Below are 25,631 nucleotides of genomic sequence, written 5' to 3'. Positions count from 1 at the left end.
TAAAAATAAAGAAAATATATTTTTGCTATATAAAAACCATTGGTCTGGAGTTAAGTCATTGAGTGCGTGCTTCTTCTGTTGTCTGTGTGTGTACAACAAATGTTTTGCACTACCCTCTGACAAGCCTAACTGCTCGACCACACTGCCACAAAAGAGAGCATTAGTATTATCTACTTTAGCGTCTGGGGAACCCCGGACTCTGTGCATATTATATCCCACTTTGATATAATATATACAGAGCCAGCTTTCTACAATCAACTTTAAAAATACACATAAAATCATACAGTTGGTTTACCAAGTTCTTCTTTCATAGGTCAGTCGAGTTCGTTGGTGGGCACACTGTGCTAGCTGGAGGAGTTCGGGCAGCTCACGGTTTCAGCAGGAGCAGTGGGAGAAAGTCTCTGGAGCTGGTGCAGGGCCACTGAGAGGGACCACTTGGAAACAGCACTGCAGGGTATCCTTGGGTTCCCCTTTGAGTGTTGAGGTCTCAAGGTGTGGGGGACCCATAGGGCACATCAGGTTCTTCAGTGCAGGGTTTAGGGAGGCTGGGTGCAGAGTGAATTGGTGAGCCAGAAGCTATGCGCAAAGGTGCCCCTTGGAGCAGGAGGTAGGTTGGTTCAAGGATCACTTACAGGACAATGGGGCACTCTGGCAGGATGTCCAGGTTGCTTCTGAAATCCCTCGACTAGGACTTCCTCCAGGTCCTTTTGCAGCACTGGGCAGGCTGTTTTTCCTGATGTCCAATGTGGGCTGACCAATACTAATGGTATTGGTATGGTTTGGCAGCTGGAGGTCGCAGTGCCACCAAACTTGGCACACTAGCGGGGCTTTTCCTCACGGTCAGTGAGTTGAAGTTTGGTCCAGCTGTGGGAGTTAGCAGCTGGTCAGTGAAGTGACCCTCACTGGCTTGCTGGTTCTTCTTAGTACTTGGAGTGGTACCGCTACTCTGGAGGGAGTTCCTGGGTGATTGGCAAAGCCTAGAGGTCCTCTGGGGTTTTTGTAGAGTTGTCCAGCTGTCCAGCAGCTTTTCAGCGCCATTGTCGGGTCGTGGGTGCAGCAGGCAGGGTTTGGCGCCTTTTGTTTGATGCAGCAGGTCCACAGTTATTGTGCTTCGGTTCTTGTTGTTGCCGGTCTCCTTTTTGTCCGTCAACTCTAAAGTCTTGGTCTAGTGCTACCCTCTGAATGCTAAATTTAGGGAGTTTTTATGGGGAACCTGGTAGTGACCTGTGGATCATCTACCTAAGGGTGGCTACACCCACAAAGTGACCACTTCGGGTGGGCAGAGGTCACATCCCTATACTTAATTGGCTATTTTCCTGTAATTTAAGACGGAGAAAATGAAATGGAGTCTCCAGCTTGAAGGAAACACCTTAATTCATGTCAGGTAGGGCCACTCCTCCTATCCTATGTGTAGTTTTCTTGCTGTTGCTTCTGTCAAAAGTAGGGGTTTGTAATGGGGGCGGCCACCTGCTGATAGCAGCTGACCTGGATGTCGAATGTCAAAGGCGGTAGATCCTTTGAAGCTCGCCACCAGGGCAGTGCACATTCCTGTGGAGGGCGATGTTAGCACCTCCACACAAAAAGGGCTTTGTCTGCAACCCAGAGAGACACAGCCCTTATCCCAAGGTTGTACATTGCCTGTGTAGTAGGCTGGTTGGAACCAGTCAGCAGCCATGCCAGGGTAGTTAGCTTTTACAGGGGGCACCTCTAAGGTGACCCCTGGGTACTTATTATGGTAAATCCAGCACTGGTACCAGGTTGGATTTCTCATTCTAAGTTGTTTGTTACCAAACAACCCAGGGTTCAGAATGGCCATCATGTAGCTGTAAAATTTGTGTTGACCAGTGTCCAGCACATGTATTAAATTGGCTACTCTGTTCACTCACTATGCTGAAGAATTGGCAAGGACAGAGTGGGGGGCATATTGCTCATGCATCTATGCCCTCACATAGAGTATAATGCACCCTGCCTTAGGGCTCAAAGGCCTGCCAGAGGGGTGACTTACCCATAGTGCATGCAGTGTGTAGTGGTCAGGGCACACAGGCAGTGTGCCCTGTCTGGCCTCCATTTTAGGTTTGCATCAGGGCACTCAATCTGCAATGGCAGGACTGGGTGCACTTGAATGCAGGGACCTACGGGGTGGCACAATCAGTGCTGTTGCCCTCATGGACCTACCCTTAGTACCTCTTGCCATGGGTTGCTAAGTACCATTTACTAGGGACTTATTGTGGCAGCCAAAGGTTTTTCTAATTGTGGCAAGGCATCGCAACAGTTTTAGGGAAAGAGCTCTGGCTCGGGGAACCTGGTTAGCAGGGGCCCTGGGCACTACAATTTCCAGGTTAAATCGAACATCAGGCAAAAAGTGGGGGGCTAACCACGTAATAAAAAGGCCTTTCCTCACACCATCAATACCATTTACTAGGGACTTCCGGGGGCTGAAGGGCCTGATCACTTGGGGATCGAGTGACCAGGTGTCTTGTTTTAGGGAAGGAACACTGGCCCTGGGAACCTGGTTAGCAGGAACCCAGTGCACTTCAGTTGAAGTTGTATCTAAAAACCAGGCAAAAAAAGAATACTGCAACCAGAATCCAGCTCCCTCATTAAGGCATCTGCAGGCATGTATGTGTGCATCCATGGGCAGGACACTGGATACAGAAAGCAAATATGAATAGGTTTTGTATATGCAGTACTTAATCTGGGCAGGAGGTTTCAGGTTGTAAGCACTGGCATTTGCTTTTACGGACCAGGAATCATTTTTTTCAATCAGAATATGACCAAGAGCAAAAATAGACAAAGGGAGCAACTAGGGGAGAAAGATAAGAAAAACAGTGGCAAATGAAGAGAGCATGGATGGAAAAGAACTTGCAAAAGGGAGATATAAACAGACAGGAAATATAGGGCAGCGAAGACAGAGACGTGAATTGGAATCAAGATTAGGCAACCATGGTATCCGACAACCCAGCTTTCAAGAGCAGCAGCGGAGGACTCCTAAGAAATACTTTGGTCCTATGTACTTACATATTTACAACAGAAGCACCGTGAACATGTGCAGGCAGTGGCGGCTGCCACAAATCTCAAGGGGAAGGGCTGGCGGGGTTGCGGGGATGGGGGAAATAAAATAATAATAATAAAAAAAAATTACCTGTTCCTGCCGCCGGCCACCTCGCTCCTCTTTCGAAGGTGATGGTGTCCCAGCAATCCCTGGGACACCAGCACAGGCTCCCACACACAATCCTGGCACTGCTCTCATGCTATACCTAGCATGAGAGCAGTGCCGGGATTGGTCTGAGCCGCTTGGTCATGTGCGCAGTTGGTGCACTGGGGTCTGTGCCGTTTCTCCAACCCAGCTGTGCAACATAGCCGGGGTGGAGAAACCTAAGTGCGCATGTCAGTTTGGCCAGCTTAAGGTGGCAGACCGAACCAAAATGTGCACTTAGTACACTCCACTGCTCCTCCTTGCCTTCCCATGGCCCAGCCCCTCCTCTAACTGCACATGGTGGCTGAGCCAGCAGCTGATAAATAAAACAATAGTAAAATATTGTTTTATTTTTCAGCTGCTGGATATTAACCAGTGGGGCGATGCTCCTTTGCCATTACGAAGGAACCGCCCCTGGTGGAAGGTCATTTGTTTTTGAGAATTACAGGCTGTGCAGCATCACTCATTCAGCCAACTACAGTATGAGCTTTTCAGGAATCAATAAGAGAGCACTTTTATCAAAGGCTGCTCTTTTTGTATGCCTGTTACTAATGGGGTGACCAGGCATCCCAGATTTCCCCAGACAGTCCTGGTTTTCAGAGGACTGTAGCAGGGTCCCAAAACGTTTCTTAATTTTAATTACATGTCCCAGTTTTCGTAACAAAGGTCACGTCATTCTCCAAAGCAGAATTGAAAGGCATACTCTCCTTTAACAGGCACCTCTGAAGATTGAAAAAATGCAAGCATTTTATCTGTTTTCGTCATGCAGCACAAGAGGACAACGGCTGAATATTCCCAGCAGAGGGGAGACAGGGTGGGCAGGAGGGCTCAGGGTGGAGGCTCTGCTATTGATAAAGCTATGTAAATGCAACCATGTAAATGTGCACCTATACACACAGACATGCGCACACACATTCACAAAAAAACAAAGGTCAAAGATTAGCTATAGTTAGGAAACCTTTCTTCCTGTTTGGTATACAAACCCTACTTAAACAACAAACATTAGAAATTCTACCGTTATAGTTATGTCTAATTAATCATTTAAGCACTACTTTCAAAGTAATACTTATAACTAACGTGTATACTTATGCACCACTTAAGTTCAGTTAACTTGAGCACCTCTGTACACAGACTTCTCACCTCACTCGTCTCAACTAAAGGCGTTAGCCTACTTCTACGTCTGGCCAGTCCCAGTTTTTGCTTCTAAAAATCTGGTAATCCTCGTTACTAGTGCACGCATACATCTTGCAAAAGTAAACTGCATCGATGGATTTGCCCATCGTTTAGATAATGTAATCAGCAAGCACGCGGAATGACTGATCATATTGTACCAGTATGCTTTTTTAAGGCACGCCAGTGTGAATAGTATCGAGGCAATTCATGCGAAAAACGCCAACCACATGAAATGGATTATAGATACACTTGTGCAACAAAAACTCGAACACGCAAATTAATATTTTTTAGATTATGCTCAGCTCTGAAAGCGGTTTCACCGTATATCCTATATTGTTTACATCTGTGATGGTGAAATTAAACATAGTCACGGTTAGGGGGCAGCAGAGACCACATTATGCCTTAAGCAGAACATAAACGTTGTTTTGTTTTTATTTTTTAGAAGGTTTATGTTTGCTTTTCAATATTAGTATAGGAATGACCTTTAAATCGGAATCGACGGTTGCGCCTCCTGTAGAGTAATTGCACTCACTGACAGGTTGAACAATCGTCTGTTTTTGTAACCAACTAATGTGTCATTAAAATGTCGCTTCCAAGTTTTTGGGGTCAGATCGGTCAATTTCCTATGTGAAATAATTATTTTGAACTGCATTCCTTTCTAGTGGTTTACTCGGGTTTCTTTGTTGAGGATGTGCATTATAAGGCTTAGTGCATTGTGTTTTAAAGACATTCAAAACATGGCCGCCTGCATCCATGCAGCAGCACGTCACGTGTTTCTTTCATGGCACCGATAGTGGGTCTGAAGATAGATGGAGACTGGCTGACACTTTATTGGAAGCCTGGGCTTCCTAGCTAGACGCAGATAGACATTCATGTCTACAAAACGAGGTGTTCTTGGAGCCAGGTATCATGTTTTTGTTTCCGAGTCACATCTGTACACGTGTAGACACTTGGATGGTCTCTCCTGAGACGCTCTGAGTCACTGGTGCAGGTGGGCAGTGCAGAGCCCGGCAGCACTATATCTGCGGGTAAGCCTGCAGTACAGCGCCCACATATCATGACGAAAGCGCAGAGCGAGACCGGATTTTAACTGTGGTCCTCTTGTTTTATTGATTCCTCTGTTTAATAAATTAAGTGTCCACTACGGTCTGACTGGGGCAAATCAACAAACACTGGCAAAGTCAAGCGGTCTAGCATATATGTGCTTACACCGGAACAGCATTTGTGCTGGTGTGTATTTGCAGGCGTTACAGTATTAAGGTCACACTTACTGCTCTTACCAAAGGGATCAAGTACATTTAGGAACAGAAGGATAGTTAAACTGTCAGGTGAGGCAGGCCATGCAGGGAAGAAAAAACAAAGGGAGAAAAACAACGAATAATGGACTGATGGAGTAAAAAAAGGAAACATTCACGCTGGGAAAAAGAACGGGCAATAAACATAAATGACAATTCAAAACGTAGGGCAGAGTGGAACAACAATGGGGAAGACAGACAGTCCTTACAAGAATATTTAAAATACCTGTTGCTGTGAGTACTTTCTGTGTACTACGTATGTAACATTAAATTATTTAGCGAGTGCTATTTCAATGTATTTTTTAGATGATGGTACATTTACGGCAAGTGGTACCTTTTAAAGTAACTGCCCAAAACTGGAATCGATATGAGGGTAATGCTTACAGGGGTTATCAGGATTATCCATCAAAGGCGACCAATAATATCTATTTAACACAGATCCCTCGTTTAGTCCATATAAAAGTGTATGGCAGACTTCATGTCAAACATGTTCAAGATCTCCTGAATTCAAGGTGTCGGTACATGGAAAAAAGTCAGAAGAACGAATTGCATCTAATTATGTATATTTAACTGCCCAAAATAGGGGTAGGTGGGACCGCTTTTGTTTGCTAACAAGTCCATAATCTCTTTACTATGTCACAGCATCCAGTCAGTCCAACATTAGGAAGCATAAGAATTGAGGAGGGTTGCAAAGGTGTCTACAGGAGGATGGCCCTACAGCCTTAAAGATTAGCACAAGGACTCCCCTCAAGGATCCAGACACCTGCTTAAGATGGTCACTCAGGTGTACCGATTCCTGTACTGTGCCAGATTGGCCAGAAAAATGCATTGTTGCAACACCTAATCCAATTTAGCCACCCACAGACAGCTAGCTGAGCTGTGGTGAGTGGGTGCCTTCTAGTTTCCTGCTGTAAAAGGCTGTGATTTTCTTTGTGTGGAATGTCACCACCTGTGACCTTAGCAATAGTAGGAAAACTTTCAATAGCAAAAGGGCTGCCTTCAGCGCCACCAATTTTATGTGCAGAATTTTATCTGATTTGTCCCCAAGACACCAATGAAGTCTTCTCCCCACTGTGTCCTCAAAGGTGACCAGGAGCTGTGAACAAGCTGATGGAATGGACACCATTCCAAAAGTTCTAAGGTATGTCCTCACCATTTCAATTTCAGAAGGAAGTAGGTTGGGTCTGGATAAGATTCAAATGCTGTTCTTTCAGATGGTCCCAGTGCTCTGCCCATTGGAGTTGCTGGGAACATGTGTGCAACCTAGCAATTCGTTTGAAAGACTCTTGGAGGACAGAAGCCTCAGTAAAAAAACAGGCAGTCAAAGGTCTTGTCAAAATGACCCACTGTGTGGCTTTCAAACATTTCTCTCTCAGGAGGAATGAAGACCTTTGTCGGACTGGAATCCAGAATTGGCCCACTGACAGTAACCCTTCTCCAAAGACCCCAAAAGCAATTTGGGGTATTTAGCTGAGAATCCAAAGTTGTATAGGGTGTATGGGTTAAGGCAGACTCTGAACTGTTTCTGGATGCTGTGCAAATGAGACAGAAGGCTAGAAATGGGGAAAAGATGATTTTTTTCAGCTGCAAGAACGTCACAACTGGGGCCAGAATGTGTGTAAACCCATAGTGGAAGCGCTGAGAACCATTAGTAATGTTTTGCAGTGATAATGTTGGTTTCCCAAATTTCCTGTGCTGCTGTAGGGTAGGTACAATAAAGTAAGCTTCTGCAAAGTTCACTAAGCACATCCATCCTGTTATTGTTCTATGCAGCTGCCAATAGCCAGCCCAAAGGTAGCATTTTGAACTTCAACAGGGGGAGAACTGGTTTACATCATAAGCACCTAGGTGCTGGTGGCTCCTCTCTCCTTTTCTTTACAATAATGTAGCAGGAGTACTATCTCTGCATCCTTTCTGGTCGACAGACAAGCTCGATTGCTGCTAATAATAAGAGGAGCCTCTATGCCACCTGCAGATATTTCCAGAATGACCAAGGGCATAGCAAGGGTGCCACAGGCGGCAATGCAAGAAAGGAAAATAGCCTCTTTGTCTAATTGCAGGCGCTGCCATTGTATATTTGCTCCTGCATGTCTTTCATTTTTTGCACTTTCTTCTCAGTTCGCTCCGCAGGCAATAATGAACATTTTAGTGACAGGCTCACTCCCTAAAGACTCTTTTCCCTAGCACTGATCTTCCAACACACCTGTGCCCCATCACGTGGTGAGTCAAATAACTCTTGAGGCAATTTTCTTCAACCATCAAATGCTACTGATGAGGTCCTGGGACAATGTAGGTGACAAACCCCAGGATTTCTCTCTCCTTCCTTGGCTCGCCACTTGTTTGTGTGGGCTTTGTGCTGAATGGTTGCAAAAGGTTTTCCCACTGCTCAGAAAGCAGTCAGTCATATTCTCTTATTTCCTGGTGGATGGCTGTCTGCTAGGCACAGTAGACCGCTTGCTTCTGGAACCACCATGTAATCTGGATCCCACAGCTTGTTGGGCTCCACCTCTGCTGATTATGTTGCTCTGCTTGTAGCCCACCTGCTGTGTCTCAGAAAATCAGAAGCCATTTCTGCTGCCCCACCAGGGGTCTGTGTGTATTGACTTAGGCTGCCCACTCTGTTCTGAACCCTCACTGCACGGAATGCCAGTGTTACCTGGTGCTCACCTGATCCCCTCTTCCTACACCTACCCCACAAGGTGCCTTTGAGTCTCTGCAGTTCACTGATGTGTCTCTCCCACTGACAGGTACTACAACTGGATGAATAGACACATCTCAGTCCACCAGCCACCCCGCTATTGTTCTCTGCGATGCTGGTTGTCCATGAGGTCCAGATACTATAGTCACCACTCTGTTCTCGCCAGAGGGGAATATCATCTTGTTAATTTGTTTTCAGATGCCTACTGTTTCACATTGATCCTGAGATCAAGCATTAAGTGGTCCTCCACTTCCTTCGTCTATTGCTGCTTGTTCAAAAAGTATGTAGTGAGCAGGCGCGCACAGCAGCCTCGTTTTGTCTGTCACTAGTCAACATATTAAGTGACCACCGCCATTTCGCACTTCGCCATACGCTCTTCCATCTTTTTTTTTATTTTTTACATCGTCTGTTAAATTAAAGAAGGGAAGTAACCAAATGTACAAAGTAATGGACCGGCTCTACATTCTAATTTGGCTGAGACTATCTACCTAAAATTGCAAGCTTATTCTAAGGGTGGGGGGGGAGGGGGATCTGTTTTATAGGCAAAAGCTGCACATATTTATTTAATCACTAAGGAACAAAAGAGGCTCACCACAAATCAGTAGACCGCAAAAAAAGTGATGGATGGAAATGCTCACAAGAGTCACACCAATAGGTATGTTCCACTGGGTTGCATTTCAATCCACTGCATGACAATCGACTGTTTGTATAAGTTGTTGGTGCTAATACAATGCAGAACCAACAATATACAAATTAGTCTTGAGAGGCCTGAAAATGGGCAGTCCAATCCGAATTAATTGCCCATATTCCCCGTGCATGGAAACAAAAGCACCTCAGGTGTGTTTCAGCCTTCTTGGGGCTCTTCTGTTCTTTCCGTGTTTTTTGGGGGTACGGAGTTGGTGTTCGCCATACACGTTTTTGGTGACGTTTGGGGTATTCAAATAAAAATAGGTAACGCATTCTCTTCCATTATGGACGTGTCAGCATATTGCTAGCACTGCTCTGGATTTCTGGGTTCCGGGCTCCCTCACTATTCGACAGTGGGGAATCCTGATTGTAGATGAGATGCCCCTACGTGCGCTAATTAGGAACACCTCTATGTGTTGCTTACATTACGCTGGAATCCGCTCCAGGCCCCATTTGGCAGCACTGCAATTTTATGGATCATGCTGTCCCGTGATTAGCGGTTTATGTACTCTCATTTCTCAGGCATAATATCCGAGTCCTGATGGTGATCCCATGCTCATTGCTTAGGGGATCGAAACGTCGACAGTGGTACTATAACTCATGCTGTAACTGAGACTTAATTTTGTGTATGAGTACTGGTACCAGCACTTTCTGATGGATACAACTACCTGTGGATTCCTCACCTCATGAATACTCCCATGGCGCCAGCATTCTACGGAAATCTTCTTACTAGTCTCTGCACGTCGACGAGGACGTCACTGTCTCGCACGCGACGCCGTCTGACGTCATACAGGCAATAAGAGGTCCTCGACGACGTGCGGACGTCAGTTCCCTTTTTTCCGTGCATTCGAAACGGTTATCTTCGAGGGAGCAACTGTTACTCTTGCGGTTACAGTGTATATCTTGCTGCGTACTCTTTCTCTGTGGAAATAATGTCGCAGAGAAAGTCTGGATTTAAGCCTTGTCGTGAGTGTGGAGGCAAGATGTCGGTGACGGATCCTCATTCCGATTGCCTTTGGTGTTTGAGCTCCGACCACGACGTCTCGACTTGTGATTCGTGTCAGCACATGAATCCGAAGGCCATTAAAGAACGAGAGGCGAAGCTGTTTATGGCCAAGTCAAAGGAGAAGCATCACAAGAAAAAGTCTTCTCCAAGACATCGGCGTCATCGAGACTCCCGGCGCCGTAGAGAATCTCGGCGTCATTCAAGGGAGGCTCGTTCCAGGTCTCCGGATCGGCGCCGGAGGACATGGGAGGTCAGCCCCACGGTGACGCCGCATCCTTCGACGCCGTTGCTCTCTCCGACGTCTCCAACTTCGCCTGGACAGGCGTCGGTGATTGAGGTATTGGAGCCTCAGGTGTTTTCTCCGGCGCAGACGCCGAGGCCGGCGTCGGGGTCGCCTCCGAGTCAGGCACCCCAGTATCCGGCTTTTCCCACCCCTGGAGCCGATAGTTCCGCATTCTTGAATGCGATGTATGCCATCTTCCAACAGATGGCTCCAGGGGGTGCTCCGGCTGGGCCTTTGGCCTTTTCTTTGGGTGATCCTGCGCCTCTTCGGCCGGCACCCTTTATGCCCTTTCTCCCGTTTGGGAACGTGGGCTCGGCGCCAGTGTCGGCGCCGGTGGCCGCTCCGATGGCTTCGGAGGGATTGGCCCCAGGGATTTCCATCCCGTCGACGTCGAGATTTCGGCCTGTGACTCCGGTGGGTCCATCCGTTTCATCTGCTCTTCAGTCGGCGCCGAAGTTACCTGTGGCGCCGGATGCGGCGTCGGTGGCTTCGGAAGATCGGCGCCGATCTCCGACTTCGGCGGAGGTGTTGTCGACTCCGCGGATTGAGCAACGACTGCATTCAAGGAGGCGTGCTCTCCGGGTACTAGAGGAGCAGGAGTACCAACGAGCCCTAGAGGAAGGAGAGCTAGAGGACTCGGGTGATGGGCTGCGTGGACTGGAGTCGGCCAGTGGGCTGGACACTTCCCCTGAGTGGGACCTTTCGTCCCCGGGGGAATATACCGAGGAAGCTGCTTCCTTTCATACAGTGGTACGGAAGGCAGCTAGTTTTTTGGACCTGCCTTTGCCGGTGGTGGAGGCGAAACAAAACCTTTTGACAGAGGTGTTGTATCCGGCCTCAGCCGCGGCGGAGCCTCTATTACCTTTTAATGACGCTCTGCTGGATCCAGGTTTTAGAGGTGTGGAAGAAGCCGGCATCTTCCCCAGCAGTTCACAGAGCCGTGGCCAGGAGGTATCGGACGGCTCCAACTGATCCTGGTTTCCTATCTAGGCACCCTACGCCGGAGAGCTTGGTTGTGCAGGCCTCCTGTTCGTCCAAATCAGCGCCTGGTTCTTTCCCGACGGTGCCTGGGGACAGAGACTCAAAAAAGCTAGAGGCGCAGTCGAAGAAGATTTTTTCGTCCTGCAGTCTGGCGTTAAAAGCCACTAATGCGACCTGTATCCTGGGGAGGTATATTCATGCTCTGATGGATGACATCTCCTCTTCGTTTACAGAGCTTCCCCAGGGTCTTTTGGATCTTGTCTCTGATGCCCAGGCTGCTGCGACCCAAATTATCCAGACGGGACTGGATACCACCGACTCGGTAGCCAGAGCAATGGGCACAACTGTGGTGGAAAGGAGACAGGCCTGGCTACGTAACTCGGGCTTTTCGGCAGATGTACAGTCCACATTGTTGGATCTCCCGTTTGATGGGGACAAACTGTTTGGGGCTAAGGCTGATTCGGCCTTGGAACGTTTTAAGGAGAGCAGGGCCACGGCTAAGTCGTTGGGACTCCAAGCTCCTTCTTCCACGGCCTCTTCCAGATTCTTCAGGAGGTTTCGTGGATTTGGGCGTGGCTCTTCCTCCTCTTCCTTTCGGGGAAGATATCAGCAACCTGCCTCTTCCCATCCCTATAGATCTTTTAGGGGGAGGGGTAGGGTCCGCACCAGGGGAGCCTCTCAGCAGCACTCTGCCTCTTCCTCATCCTCTGGCGGGGTGCAGCAGGGGAAGCAGCCTTAGGCTTCCACCATTTCCCACTCACTCCTCTCCTGTAGGGGGAAGATTACAGCATTTTCTCACCAAATGGGAGACTGTTACGTCGGACACTTGGGTTCTCAGTGTTGTGGGAAAAGGCTACACCCTTCCCTTTCGGGAGTTTCCACCCCTCATCCCGCCCCGCCCTTCGTATTGTTCACAAGAACACCTCCTGTTGCTGGAACAGGAGGTAGAAGTCCTCCTTTTAAAGGGCGCGGTGGAGTTGGTCCCGGAGCAGGAAAGGGGTCAAGGAGTTTACTCAAGGTATTTCCTGATTCCCAAGAAGGATGGTCGTTTGAGACCAATTCTGGACCTGAGGATCTTGAATTGGTTCCTCAAGCAGGAAAAGTTCAAGATGCTGACCCTAGCACAGGTGCTTTTGGCGTTGAACATGGAAGACTGGATGGTGTCTGTCGACTTGCAGGATGCTTACTTTCATATCCCGATACTCAAGTCACACAGGAAGTATCTCCGGTTTGTGGTGGGATCGCAACACTACCAGTTTGCGGTCCTTCCGTTTGGTCTTACTTCAGCACCTCGAGTCTTCACGAAGGTGATGTCGGTGGTTGCGGCAGAGCTCAGAAGGAAGGGGATAGCAGTATTCCCTTACTTGGACGATTGGTTGATCAAAGCCAAGTCCCCGGAGCTTGTGTTGCGTCATCTGCAGTCAACAACCCAGTTGTTGTTCGACCTGGGCTTTTCGGTGAACGAGCCCAAATCTCACCTGGAGCCCTCTCAGCGCCTCCTGTTCATAGGGGCAGTACTGGATACAACATTGGGTCGGGCCTTTCCTCCGCCTCAGCGGATTCAAGATATTCAGGATTTGGTTCCAATGTTTCGAAATGGAGCGGTAGTTCCAGTCCTCAAGGTCCTTCGTCTGCTCGGTCTTTTTGCCTCCTGCATTCTGTTGGTCACGCATGCTCGCTGGCACATGAGGGCTCTTCAGTGGTGCCTCCGAAGGCAGTGGTCTCAACACAGAGGGGATCTAGAGGGTACTGTCAAGATCTCCAGAGATGCTGCTGTGGATTTGAAGTGGTGGATTGCAAGCAACAATCTTTCACAAGGAAAGCCGTTCCAGCAGTCGCCACCAGTGGCCACAGTCATAACGGATGCTTCCACTCTAGGGTGGGGAGCTCATCTGGGGGATCTGGAGATCAAAGGTCTTTGGTCTCCAGAGGAACAGATTTTTCACATCAATCTGTTAGAGTTACGGGCTGTACGTCTGGCTCTCAAGGCCTTCCTCCCTTCCCTTCGTGGTCAGTCGGTACAGGTCCTAACGGACAATACTACCACGATGTGGTACATAAACAAGCAGGGAGGAGTGGGGTCGTACCTTCTCTGCAGAGAAGCTCTTCGACTATGGTCCTGGGCAAAGGACCATCGGATTTGCTTGATAGCAAACCATCTGGCCGGAGTCTTGAACGTGCGTGCGGACAGTCTCAGTCGCCACTTCTCGGCAGACCACGAGTGGCGTCTCCATCCAGATCAAGTCCGTTTAATCTTCCAGAAGTGGGGGTTTCCTCGGGTAGATCTGTTCGCCACTCGAGAGAACGCGCATTGTCCGTTGTTCTGCAGCCTTCAGTATCCGATGCAGGAAGCATTGGGGGACGCGTTTCAAATGACCTGGTGCGGCCAGTTGCTTTACGCATTTCCTCCCATACCCTTGATTCCTCGAGTATTGAGGAAGATTCGCCAAGACCGGGCTCTAGTAATCGTAATAGCTCCGGATTGGCCAAGGAGGGTGTGGTACTCCGACCTTCTCCAACTCTCAACGTGCCCGCCGCTCCGTCTCCCTTTCAGGGCAGACATCCTCTCGCAGTCGCAGGGGCAGGTTCTACACCCCAACCTCCAGAGTCTGCACCTACATGCCTGGAGATTGAACGGGGCAACCTGAGTTCCTTCTCTCTCCCGCCTGAGGTAGTGGATGTTATATTAGCGGCCAGGCGACACTCCACTAAATCTATCTACGCTAATAGGTGGTCTAAATTTGTTGCGTGGTGTGGAGAGAGGCAGATTGATCCTTTACAAGCTCATCTATCGGACGTTTTGTCTTTTGCTCTATCTCTGGCGCAGAAAGGTTGTGCAGTGGCTACCATTAAAGGTTATTTATCGGCCTTGTCAGCCTTCATATGTCTTCCAGACCAACCATCTTTATTTAAATCCCCTATTGTTATCAGATTCTTGAAAGGTCTTCTAAATCAATATCCTCCAAAGCCATTCGTTATGCCGCAATGGGATTTGTCCTTAGTCCTGACTTTCCTTATGGGGTCCCCTTTTGAACCTATGCATTCTTGCCCCTTGAGGTATTTGTTTTTAAAAACAGTCTTCCTGATAGCTATAACATCAGCAAGGAGAGTGAGTGAGTTGCAGGCCTTATCAGTAAAACCCCCTTATACAACTTTTTATGGGGATAAGGTGGTGTTGAGGACCAAGGCTGCTTTCCTCCCGAAGGTTGTTTCACCCTTCCATTTGGCTCAGGCAATTACTTTGTCCACGTTCTATCCTCCGCCTCATCCTTCCAAAGAGGAAGAAAGACTGCACCGTCTGGATCCAAAGAGAGCGTTGAGCTTCTTTATCGATAGAACAAAGGATTTCAGGCTGGAGGATCAGCTGTTTATTGGATACGTGGGCAAGAGGAGAGGAAAGGCAGTCCACAAGAGAACACTATCCAGGTGGGTTGTTCTTTGCATTAAAATATGTTACTCTTTGGCAAAGAAGGATCCTCCTGAGGGCATTAGAGCTCATTCCACCAGAGCTAAGTCGGCCACTTCGGCCTTAGCCAGAGGTGTTCCTGTGGTCGACATCTGCAAGGCCGCAACTTGGTCGTCCCTTCACACTTTTGCAAAACATTACTGTTTAGATTCTGAGGTTAGAAGGGACGGCCATTTTGCACGGTCAGTGCTGCAGGATTTCTTGGTTTGACCATTTAGGCACCCACCGCCGGGCGTGGTACTGCTTTGGGACTCTATTCATGAGGTGAGGAATCCACAGGTAGTTGTATCCATCAGAAGAACGAGTTACTTACCTTCGGTAACGACTTTTCTGGTGGATACATTAGCTACCTGTGGATTCCTCACGGTCCCACCCGCCTCCCCGTTGCCTTTATGGTCTTGCCAAGTAATCCTTGAGTGCGCTCCTCTTGATCTTTGAGGGTGCAATAGATGTATATATATAATATATTTATATATATATATGGGTATATGTGTATATATCTTTATGTATATACTTGGTGTGTGTATATATTTTTAAAAGAAAGAGTTTTATATATATATATATATATATATATATGTACATAAAAAAGATTTACAGTTATTCATACAATGTGGTGTATTTTTACAATATAATGGATGTTGCTTTGTTCTTTCATTGCATTGCCTGGTTGTTCTCATGCACGTAAAAAATGATTGGTACTGACGTCCGCACGTCGTCGAGGACCTCTTATTGCCTGTATGACGTCAGACGGCGTCGTGTGCGAGACAGTGACGTCCTCGTCGACGTGCAGAGACTAGTAAGAAGATTTCCGTAGAATGCTGGCGCCATGGGAGTATTCATGAGGTGAGGAATCCACAGGTAGCTAATGTATCCACCAGAAAAGTCGTTACCGAAGGTAAGTAACTCGTTCATTTGGCATAGGAATTTTGTATTTGGTTACGTCAGCCGAGTAGGCCTGAGGTTTATGACTGCGCATTTGCACTTACTTATATATGATTTTCTTTATTTCTGTATGTATGTATGACAAGCTATGCTGAGAAGACACAATTCCTTATTTTTCTGTGTGCCTCTTATATGTCTGTTTCTCACCTGTTTTTTTAATTTTTTTTTATAATTTTGTATTCAATAAATTTTACATCACTACATAGATTTCAATTAATTTCTATGGTAATATTGTGATTTGTAATGATGGACCCTTGTTCTCTGAAATATGTTATGACCCCAGGACCCTCTTATATCCTTCAGTTCCCCTTGTTTCAGAAACCATCTTCTGAGAGGTGCAGTTTGGGTCCACAAGGCACAGAAAACTTCAGAATCTGCACAGATACTAGCAGCATTGTTAGAACCTCATGGTTAGAGCCTAGAGACTTGACCAGGCGAACAGTGACCAACAAAAATCCAGTAGCAGATTGATAAACAAGATTCATCCTCTCTTCCTACAGCTGCTTTCACCCCACCTCATACAGTAAGACTCTCACTGTGCTGCTAGTCTCTCGGGCTCATGCTAGGACTTTGCAATCGACATGCTTAGTTCTCAATCACTGTACAGGGGTGTGCTTTCACCAGCATGTTAGAACACAAAATGTGTGTCCCCACCACCTGCATATGCTATGAATTTACTTTGCCTGTGGATTCTTCAAATACATTTTATTGTTGTACTGCTATATTGTGTGTGTTTCTAAGGATTTCTGATGTCAAGAAAAGTTCAGCTAAAAACTAGCTCAGTTTTAAACATGTATTTTTGATTTTCTTTACAAATAAGTAAATCTGTTTTACAATTAAGGAGGTAACCACTGAGTACAGAATCACAAAAAAGGATGAAAAAGAACACTACCACGGGTAAGGGAGCGCAAGTACAATCTGAACATAAAAGGGGTACAGCATATATCAGATTATGGCCTGGTTTACTGTGTGGTGGACAGGTTACTCTGTCAAAAACGTGACAGATATCCAGTCGGCCTTATTACAAGTGCTGTGGGATATAATGCACTTATAATAAGGAGGACGACTTACCTCCACATCTATGACTGAGAACCCTGTAAGCTAACCTCTAAATCAGGCCCTTAGTTCTTTTTTGTCAGGGACAAGTAAATGTGGTGATGCTAAACACAATAACATGATCTCAGTCAAGACTGTATCTTTTGATAACACATTGTGCGTTTTATGCTGTTCAGATATTAAGAGCCAGATGTAACAAAAAAGGCATCTGCGATTCGGATATAGCGATTTTTAAGAAATCGCTATTTCTGATTCGCAAAATGCAATGTATCATATTATTATGCAATGTATTATTATTATTAAAAATCGCAAATGCTATTACCAAATCGCAAATTGCGATACAGACCCCATTCGCACCTATGGGCCTATAGGCTCATATTTGCAAATCTTTTAGCATTTCCCAAATTGCGAATTCCTAACTGGAATTCGCAATTTAGGAAATTCAAAACCCCAGGGTGCTGGGGACCTAAAGCCCCCTCTGCTGCACCCCAAAAATATATTTCAGAACATGTAAGGCGCACACATGCCAAAGGGGCATGTGTGCGTTACATGTCAATTTTAAAAATGCATTTTTAATGCATTTTTTAAATTTGAACCTGGTTACTACCAAGTTCAACTTGTTGGTAATAGCGATTCCTTAGTGCCCAATTCGCATTAAGGAAAAGCTTGTTACATGTGGTTTAGAAATCCCAAATAAGGATTCCTTATTTGTGATTTCTTATTTAGAGAATCGCAATTTGCGATTCTCTAAACAGGCTCGCAAATTTAAGCTATCGCTATTTTAGCAATTCCTTAAATTTGCATTGCGAATGCCTTTCATAAATACTGAAAGGCATTTTTGCATTCGCAAACGGGCATTCGCACTGTGTGCAAATGCAAAAAGTCTTAATACATCTGGCCCTAAGTCTGATAGTAACGATAGGAATTTGTATCTGAATTTGAGATTGAAGAGGTTCATTATTTCCTGTGTACTGTCTCAATTAAAAACAATAAAATGATGTGAGAAAAATACGTTGCCCCTTTTAAGCTCAAATAGGTACAGCTGTCACGTATACAACAGAGTATGTGAGCCTAAATATATCACTTGATAGTATTAAATGCAGAGATCTTGCCCCTGCTAAGAATTGGCACGTTAAAGCATACTCACTTTTGACTTGTTCATCCCAGATTGGCTATACTTGTTCTATCAGTTTCTTAAAAACAGGTTTTTTTTTACTAATCAAGGATCTGTATTAATCCAGTAATTTTCTATTAATTAATAATTTTGGTTCCTAATAAATTTTCTGATATACACTCACTGATTGGCCTACGATTTGTACATTTTTAATACAATAGTAGTGCAAACGTATTACAAAATGTTATTCACAAACTACCTGCAGAAGTCTACATTTGAGCCTGTCCTATCTTTTGCTGTGCAGAGATTTGCACCCGACTGTTGTGTATCTGCAACTTAAGTGTACATTTTAGTAGTAGGTGTTGAAGGGATAGTGAAAGAGGCTGGAAAATGGGGAACTTTTACAACTAAAGGGGAAGGATTTAGGGTGGAGTAGATAGAGGTTAAGGGAGGGCTAGAGAGGGACATGCACCCACCCACAAAAGAGTAAGCTCACTCTTACTCACAAACTGCACTTCTATTGTTATTACTGCCCGAAAAGGACCTAGGTTTTAGTTTAAGTCCCTGTCTCCATTATTTTCTTTGGAAGGGTGTTGCAGTATCAGAGGTTGACCATGTTGGACATACTACTTTTCATTTTTGGCAGTAGTTACTCTACACTTGCAAATGTAGCTCCACTCTCTTTTCGGGCTGTGGAGACGTATACATCGACACTGTTTAGTAACTTTACATTCGAAGTTTGTGAACAATTCAAATTAGTACAGTTACTCAAAAGTGTAAAAGTGAACTTATACGAGTAAGTTACCTTTGAGAATCGCCCCCTGATACTATGAGATTGTGAGGAAATAGTTTGGCACCCGGATTAGGTTCACATGCTGTAGAATGAAAGCAAGAACCTGAGATCTTGAAGCATGTGCTTGTTGTTAGCAATGCTATTTTTAAATATAGCCACCTGCACCATTGCTGAATTTCCCGGGTGTTTGGATGAATTATGTGATAATGGTGAAATGATTGCTTTCAGAAATGTTTGTTATTTCATCGATATTAAGGCACTTGATACATTTGTAAATGTTGAGTTGTTTATCTATGGCAAAACTGATGATTTGTACAGTATGTTTAGGATGTTCGTATAAACTGTAAACAAACTTAATTTAAATGAAAAAAATTCACAGATCTTCAAGAGACACAAAATTAAGAGTAGTAACTAGGGGTCATATGTACGAACACATTTTCCCATTGACACAGAATGGGCAAAACTGCTTGCTACATCTGCCCCTAGGTTTTTTTAAAATGAGGAAATCCTTCCGTCTAGGTAATATGACAGTTAACTAATACATGCATTTTACTTGCTTTCAGTGCAATCCCTTTCCAGTATTTTTCAGTGCTAGTCATTTTTATTCTCGGTATTTTAAGTGGGACCTAATATAACCTCTTATTGATGTGTTGCAGGAAAAATATATTTTCAGAGTTGTCCTATTTTTTTTTAGCAGAATGTGGAGGGCTGCCTAGCATGTAACAGGAATGGGATTTCCAAGATGCTCAACGTGGGGCACACTTTTTGAAGCATGCTTCTATACAAGGGTGTCCTCTTACCCCGAAATCGGGTGGCCTGACTAACTCTAAGTTAGTGTTAACTCAAACATTTGATTGTAAATGTAAGAACTATTACTTCAACAACCGAGTTTTCTTTTTTAAATGGTTAGTACTATGGCATTGAGAGGACACGCCGGTCGGGACATGATCCACAAAGGAAAGCGGTGGGTGTATGAATATTTTCAGCCTTTCCAAGCTGAATGCAGGCTTTCAATGCACGCCTAGATCTTGACGTAACTCAAGTAAGTCCAAGGATGTGGCGCGATCACTTTAGAAACAAACCTAACTGTATTAACTGCTCACGATCATTTCCTCACGGGTTGCACTAGAGAACATCATTTAACACTAGTGGGGCAAAAACATATCCAAACCTCGTTGGCAAGCAAAGCAGGGTAGGGATTTTTTAAATATTTCTACGCACGCGTAAATGCATGCTTGGATTTTGACGTAACCCGTGTATTTCTGATAAGTTTAAGGAAGCGGCATTATTATTATTATTTAAAAAAACTCAGCCGCATTGATTTCTCACAATAATTTCCTCACGGTCTGCACCAGAGAACAGCAAAGCAGTGGGGCAATTACATAAACAGACGTCATCTGCACACAGTTCACGTGACACGTCAGAAGCACAGTGCATGCTAGTAAAATTAGTTTTCACTTTTTTTTTTCACTTCGATTCCCCCGGAAGGGTTCTACACCGCATAGAGGTATTATAATTTTGTGGTTCTGTTCATTGGACCCCATTTTTCTAAGGTGTATTGCATATTCGTTTGCAGGATAATGTCCCCTGGAGGAAGGCTTCGGCCCGAAATGCATCGGAATGAATCAGAACGGCTGAATGTTGCAGGGAATAAATAATTCAACTGCGATATGAGGATATGTGATCATGAAATGAACATCCAATAAATATATGTATTATACGTGATTACCGAAGAAGTGTGGTAATTCACCAGCCCAGATTTAAGCTGAGTACTGTTTTGAAAGCACCAACAGACACTGAGAAGTCTCAGCCTTGAGACTCAGAGTAGTGCACAGAGGGGACATTGCTCGGTGCAGTAGGAGTGCAGCAAATATCTTGTGTCCACACCTGTGATCAGGAGGCGACACCCTCATGCACACAAGCAAGTTAGAAGATTGCATACTGGTTAAACGCACATCATACAAGGGAGTGCATTGTTCTCTCAGATTACATTTTATAGCCAATGATGAATGAAGCACGCCATAAAAGTGTGGTTGAGGCTTCTTCATCCAATAAAATAAGTGCTGTTTCTCTTATGGCTTTTTCTTCACAACAACCTAGTTGATCCATTACATTATCGCATTCATTGTGCAGTTTATTGTTGATACCAATGAGAACGTGTTAATAATTGAACCTTTTGCTCTCTCGTTGGTATATAGAACACTCTATAGGCCAGTCCGACCAAAAGAAAGGGTGCCATGGGCCCTGGTGAAAGCAAGGGAAACTGATGCCCATCTACTGGTTGATAGTACAAGACCGTCAGTCTTTGGGAGCGCTGGGGCCTTAACACCCAGGAGCACAAGTGCCATTGCACCTGCTGCACTACTGAAACCTGTGCCCTAGACAACCACTTGGGGTGGTGGCGGCTGTTATGATGCGATGGCAGAGCCGGATGTTGTGTTGTTTTGCTGCCGGGTCAGGACATCAGTGCCGCCTCTTTGGGTACAACGATAAGTATCATATTTGCCAGTATAGGAAAACCTCACTTTCCTAAAAGAATAGACTAGCAAGCATCTTTTGTTCACCAAGGAAAGAGTAAGTGACTTACTGGGGCCTACTTCTGGCTGGACGTTGTGCGCACTGTCTCCCACTACCAAGCAGGAGTCTTGTTTCCAGAACTAATAATAACATAAATGCACTCTGAAAATGTAAGTGATTCTGTGAATCTCCAGCCAATCAGCTCTGGGCCTGTCAATCGTCTAGCCAGCCAGAGCTTTGCTTGTATAATTTAAAAATGCATTGGCAAGAATAACCCTTTTCACTGTGCTCCAGGCAGACTCCTTTATGGTTTAAGACCAATTCATACAAAAAGGGAAGGCCATAATTCTTAGTATAGTCAAGAAACCTCCAATCTAGGGACATCAAGGCTTTTTTCACACAAGAGCTAAAACCCCGAGGACTACTGTCTCATATAAGTTTCATACTCATTTAACCTTGCGTATTTTAAATCCTACTATAAATCCCTTTTTACGTAATCTCTCCAATCTAACACATTTGTATGAATTTATCTGAGGCACTCCAGTGATAGTTAAGACGTGTATTGATCACCACTTCATTAAGCAAACTATGAACGTGTGGCCCAATGCTACCATGAAGCCAAGCTGCACAGGGTATTTACACATACCTTCTGCGCGTTTCTTCAGAATTTGAACGTGACCGCCGGTGTTGGTTATTGTGTTGTATTGTACAGTAGTTGCATTATATACTACCCCAAACGAGGCCCTGGAGTGCTATACATTTTGCTGGAGAAAACCAAAAACCTTACAGTCATATGGAAATGAAAAAGCATGTGCTGTTCAAGTGTTAACAGTGTCTAATACTGGAGACAAATCTTCGTTTGTACCTGCTACTCCCGTAGGAAAAGCCACTAAGCGCTCCAGCGGTGCTATCCATCTGCTTGGCAACACAGTCACTGGCTCCGAATAATATTTCCAGATGAGGGAAACCATCAATGCAGCCTGCAGTAAACACAATAAGTCTAAGTAAGTTCATCTGACAAACAATATTAAGATTTAGGTGGAAATGTTTCTAGTGATACCACAGTAAGAAGACTGACTCAACATTGCTCAGATTTTCTTTATCCTTTCTTCAATTTAGTGAGTCTCATACAAGTGAATCAAATGTTGGGAAATAGACACGGCCACTACTGCAACATCAGATGGCTGTACTCCCAAAGCACCAAGAGCAACTTCAGCTACAGCAGTTCTCACAACCACAGCCAAAAAAGGCAATTCCAGAATGCTCCAAAGAAACGTTACCTACCCGTAACACCAGTTCTCCAGCATGTAAATATTTAATTGCAGCTTTCAGTTCTAGCTGTAGGACAACACAATGAGAAGTTTAATCATAGAAATGTTTACACTAGGAGGGCATGCAAACATCATTTGTACACAGAGGATTGTGAATTAGGAGGCACTAGGGGGCGTGGGCGTCTCTCGGACAGGCATGTTTCACATTAGTGCTTACACACGGTTCATGGTAGATTTGAAAGCTGCTGTTGCGAGGGAAGCTTTTTAAAGTGTTTCGTCGGCGGTAGGTTAGTATAGATTCCAGCTAAGTTGACCACTACTGAAAGCATTAAACAGACATGCTGCTGCCTAATTTGATCCAGGTTGTCTCCAGGGCATGGGCAGGAAGACTGGGGGACTTGTCCCATATTAACTTATGTTTTAGATCGAGGGACCTTAATTGGAGTTTGGTGGACGTGATACTTGGTAAAAACGTGACTGATAGTAACAGTAGCGGCCGACATAAATTAAAAATGGTGGAGCGGATAGAGGAGGTGCGGGGGGTGCACAAGAGAATGGTGCGGGGTGGTTAATAAAAAAACTTACCTAGTGATGCCTTGCGCTCTTCTGCTTCCTGGTCCCAGCATCAAAGACTCCCTGTGCTGCTCTCATGCTATTACCTAGCATGAGAGCAGCATGGTGATAGGGCTGAGCGGGCCGGTTTGCCACTCGCTCAGGCACAGGGAGGGTGTGCTGTTTCTCCAACCCAGCTGTCAAATCCACTGGGTTGGAGAAACATAACTGTGCATGTCTGTTTGGCCAGCCTAGAACGGCTGTCCAAACAGACATGCGTAGTTAAGGGCACACTCCATTACCCTGTCCTCCCCTCTCACCCTCCCATGGCCCGGCCCCTCCCTGCACAGGCTGGCTCAGCCATCAGCAGAAAAAATAAAATGATGGTGAAATATTGTTTTATTTTTCTGCAGTTGGCTCTGAGCCAGCGGGACAACGCTCCTCCACCATTGCGGAGGAGCCGCCGCTGGATAGTAATTCACTTCCCTCTATTTTACGGTAGCGTGCTGCAGGATGCCCCGGCTTGTAAACTTCTGCTCTTGGCTGTACGTGACAGTATTTGAGGTGGATAGGACATGCTGTCATTCTGCTGCTGCTGGGGAGCCGGCAACATCAACCAAACACTACTTGCAATGAGGTTATAATCTGAGAGGGCCTTCTTTACAGTGCTAAACTCTTAGTCGGGCTGGGGACTGTTTTCCTTTTGGGCTTAGCTGTTTTCATGTTACTCCACTCAAGGGACCCGAGTTCACAGGTTTCCATGAAACTTGCCCCCCAATTATTTTGAGCACAGCATTTACAACTTGCTTTCTTGTTGCAAGTGGCTCACTGGTCTGGTCGTGGAGATGCTCTGCAAGAATTACTCCAGTTGTCCATATGCACTCCTGTTCTGAGTTTTGTTCTGTTATTTTAATACCTCTGCGGGGCACGCATGGGTCAAGATAACATCTGTAAGATCTCTGGGGCTGACATTTGAGTTGAGAGGTGTAGGAAGTTGGCTCTGTATGCACTATTTCATAGTAAGAAATAGCATGCACAGAGTCCAAGGGTTCCCCTTAGAGGTAAGATAGTGGCAAAAAGAGATAATTCAAATGCTCTATTTTGTGGGAGTGTGGTCGAGCAGTAGGCTTATCAGAGGGTAGTGTAAAGCATTTGTTGTACACACACAGGCAATAAATGAGGAATACACACTCAAAGACAATTCCAGGCCAATAGGTTTTTATATAGGAAAATATATTTTCTTAGTTTATTTTAAGAACCACAGGTTCAAGATTTACAATCAATACTTTAAATGAAAGGTACTTCACTCAGGTATCATAGGAACTTTGAATCAGCAAAATAGCATGTACAGTTGTGCCAAAAATGGCAATAAGCTATTTTAAAACTAGACAGTGCAAATTTCAACAGTTCCTGGGGGAGGTAAGTTTTGCAGGTAAGTAAACCACCTACAGGGTTCAAAGTTGGGTCCAAGGTAGCCCACCGTTGGGGGTTCAGGGTAACCCCAAAGTTACCACACCAGCAGCTCAGGACCGGTCAGGTGCAAAGGTCAAAGTGGTGCCCAAAACGCAAAGGCTTCAATGGAGAAGGGGGTGCCCCGGTTCCAGTCTGCCAGCAGGTAAGTACCCGTGACTTCGGAGGGTAGACCAGGGGGGTTTTGTAGGGCGCCGAGAGGGACACAAGTCAGCACAAAAAGTACACCCTCAGCGGCACGGGGCCGGCCGGGTGCAGAGTGCAAACAGGCGTCGGGTTTGCAATAGATTTCAATGGGAGACCCAGGGGTCTCTTCAGCGAAGCAGGCAGGCGGGGGGGGGGCTCCTCGGGGTAGCCACCACCTGGGCAAGGGAGAAGGCCACCTGGGGGTAGCTTCTGCACTGGAGGTCGGATCCTTCAGGTCCTGGGGGCTGCGGGTGCAGTGTCTTTACCAGGCGTCTGGTTCTTAGAAGCAGGCAGTCGCAGTCAGGGGGAGCCTCGGGATTGCCTCTGCAGGCGTCGCTGTGGGAGGTCAGGGGGGTCAACTCTGGCTACGCACAGGGTCGTAGTTGCCAGGGAGTCCTCCCTGTAGTGTTGGTTCTCCGCAGGTCGAGCCGGGGGCGTCAGGTGCAGAGTGGAAAGTCTCACGCTTCCGGCGGGAAACGTGTGCTCTTTAAAAGTTGCTTCTTTGTTGCAAAGTTGCAGTCTTTGTGGAACAGGGCCGCTGTCCTCGGGAGTTCTTGGTCCTTTTAGATGCAGGGTAGTCTTCTGAGGCTTCAGAGGTCGCTGGACCCTGGGGGACGCATCGCTGTTGCAGTTTTTATTGAAGTGGGGAGACAGGCTGGTAGGGCTGGGGCCAAAGCAGTTGGTGTCTCCGTCTTCTCTGCAGGGATTCAGGTCAGCAGTCCTTCTTCATCTTCAGGAATCTATTTTCCTAGGTTCTGGGAGCCCCTAAATACTCAATTTAGGGGTGTGTTTAGGTCTGAGGGGTTAGTAGCCAATGGCTACTAGCTCTGAGGGTGGCTACACCCTCTTTGTGCCTCCTCCCTGAGAGGAGGGGGGCACATCCCTAATCCTATTGGGGGAATCCTCCATCTGCAAGATGGAGTATTTCTAAAAGTCAGAGTCACC

General features: G+C 45.9%; 1 protein-coding gene across 1 annotated transcript in view; it reads right to left on the bottom strand.

Annotated features, from left to right (window-relative positions):
- GET1 (guided entry of tail-anchored proteins factor 1) overlaps positions 1–25,631 on the bottom strand; it is a 281,019-nt gene that overhangs the window by 74,607 nt on the left and 180,781 nt on the right. Inside the window, exon 4 of the mRNA XM_069202576.1 lies at positions 22,073–22,187. Coding sequence (XP_069058677.1) covers positions 22,073–22,187 — 115 coding nt within the window. The remainder of the gene's footprint in view (positions 1–22,072; positions 22,188–25,631) is intronic.

Source organism: Pleurodeles waltl, chromosome 8 (assembly GCF_031143425.1).
Source record: "Pleurodeles waltl isolate 20211129_DDA chromosome 8, aPleWal1.hap1.20221129, whole genome shotgun sequence".
Taxonomy (NCBI): Eukaryota; Metazoa; Chordata; class Amphibia; order Caudata; family Salamandridae; genus Pleurodeles; species Pleurodeles waltl.
The sequence above is the reverse complement of the archived record's forward strand: the minus strand, read 5'-3'. Positions and strand labels throughout refer to the sequence as shown.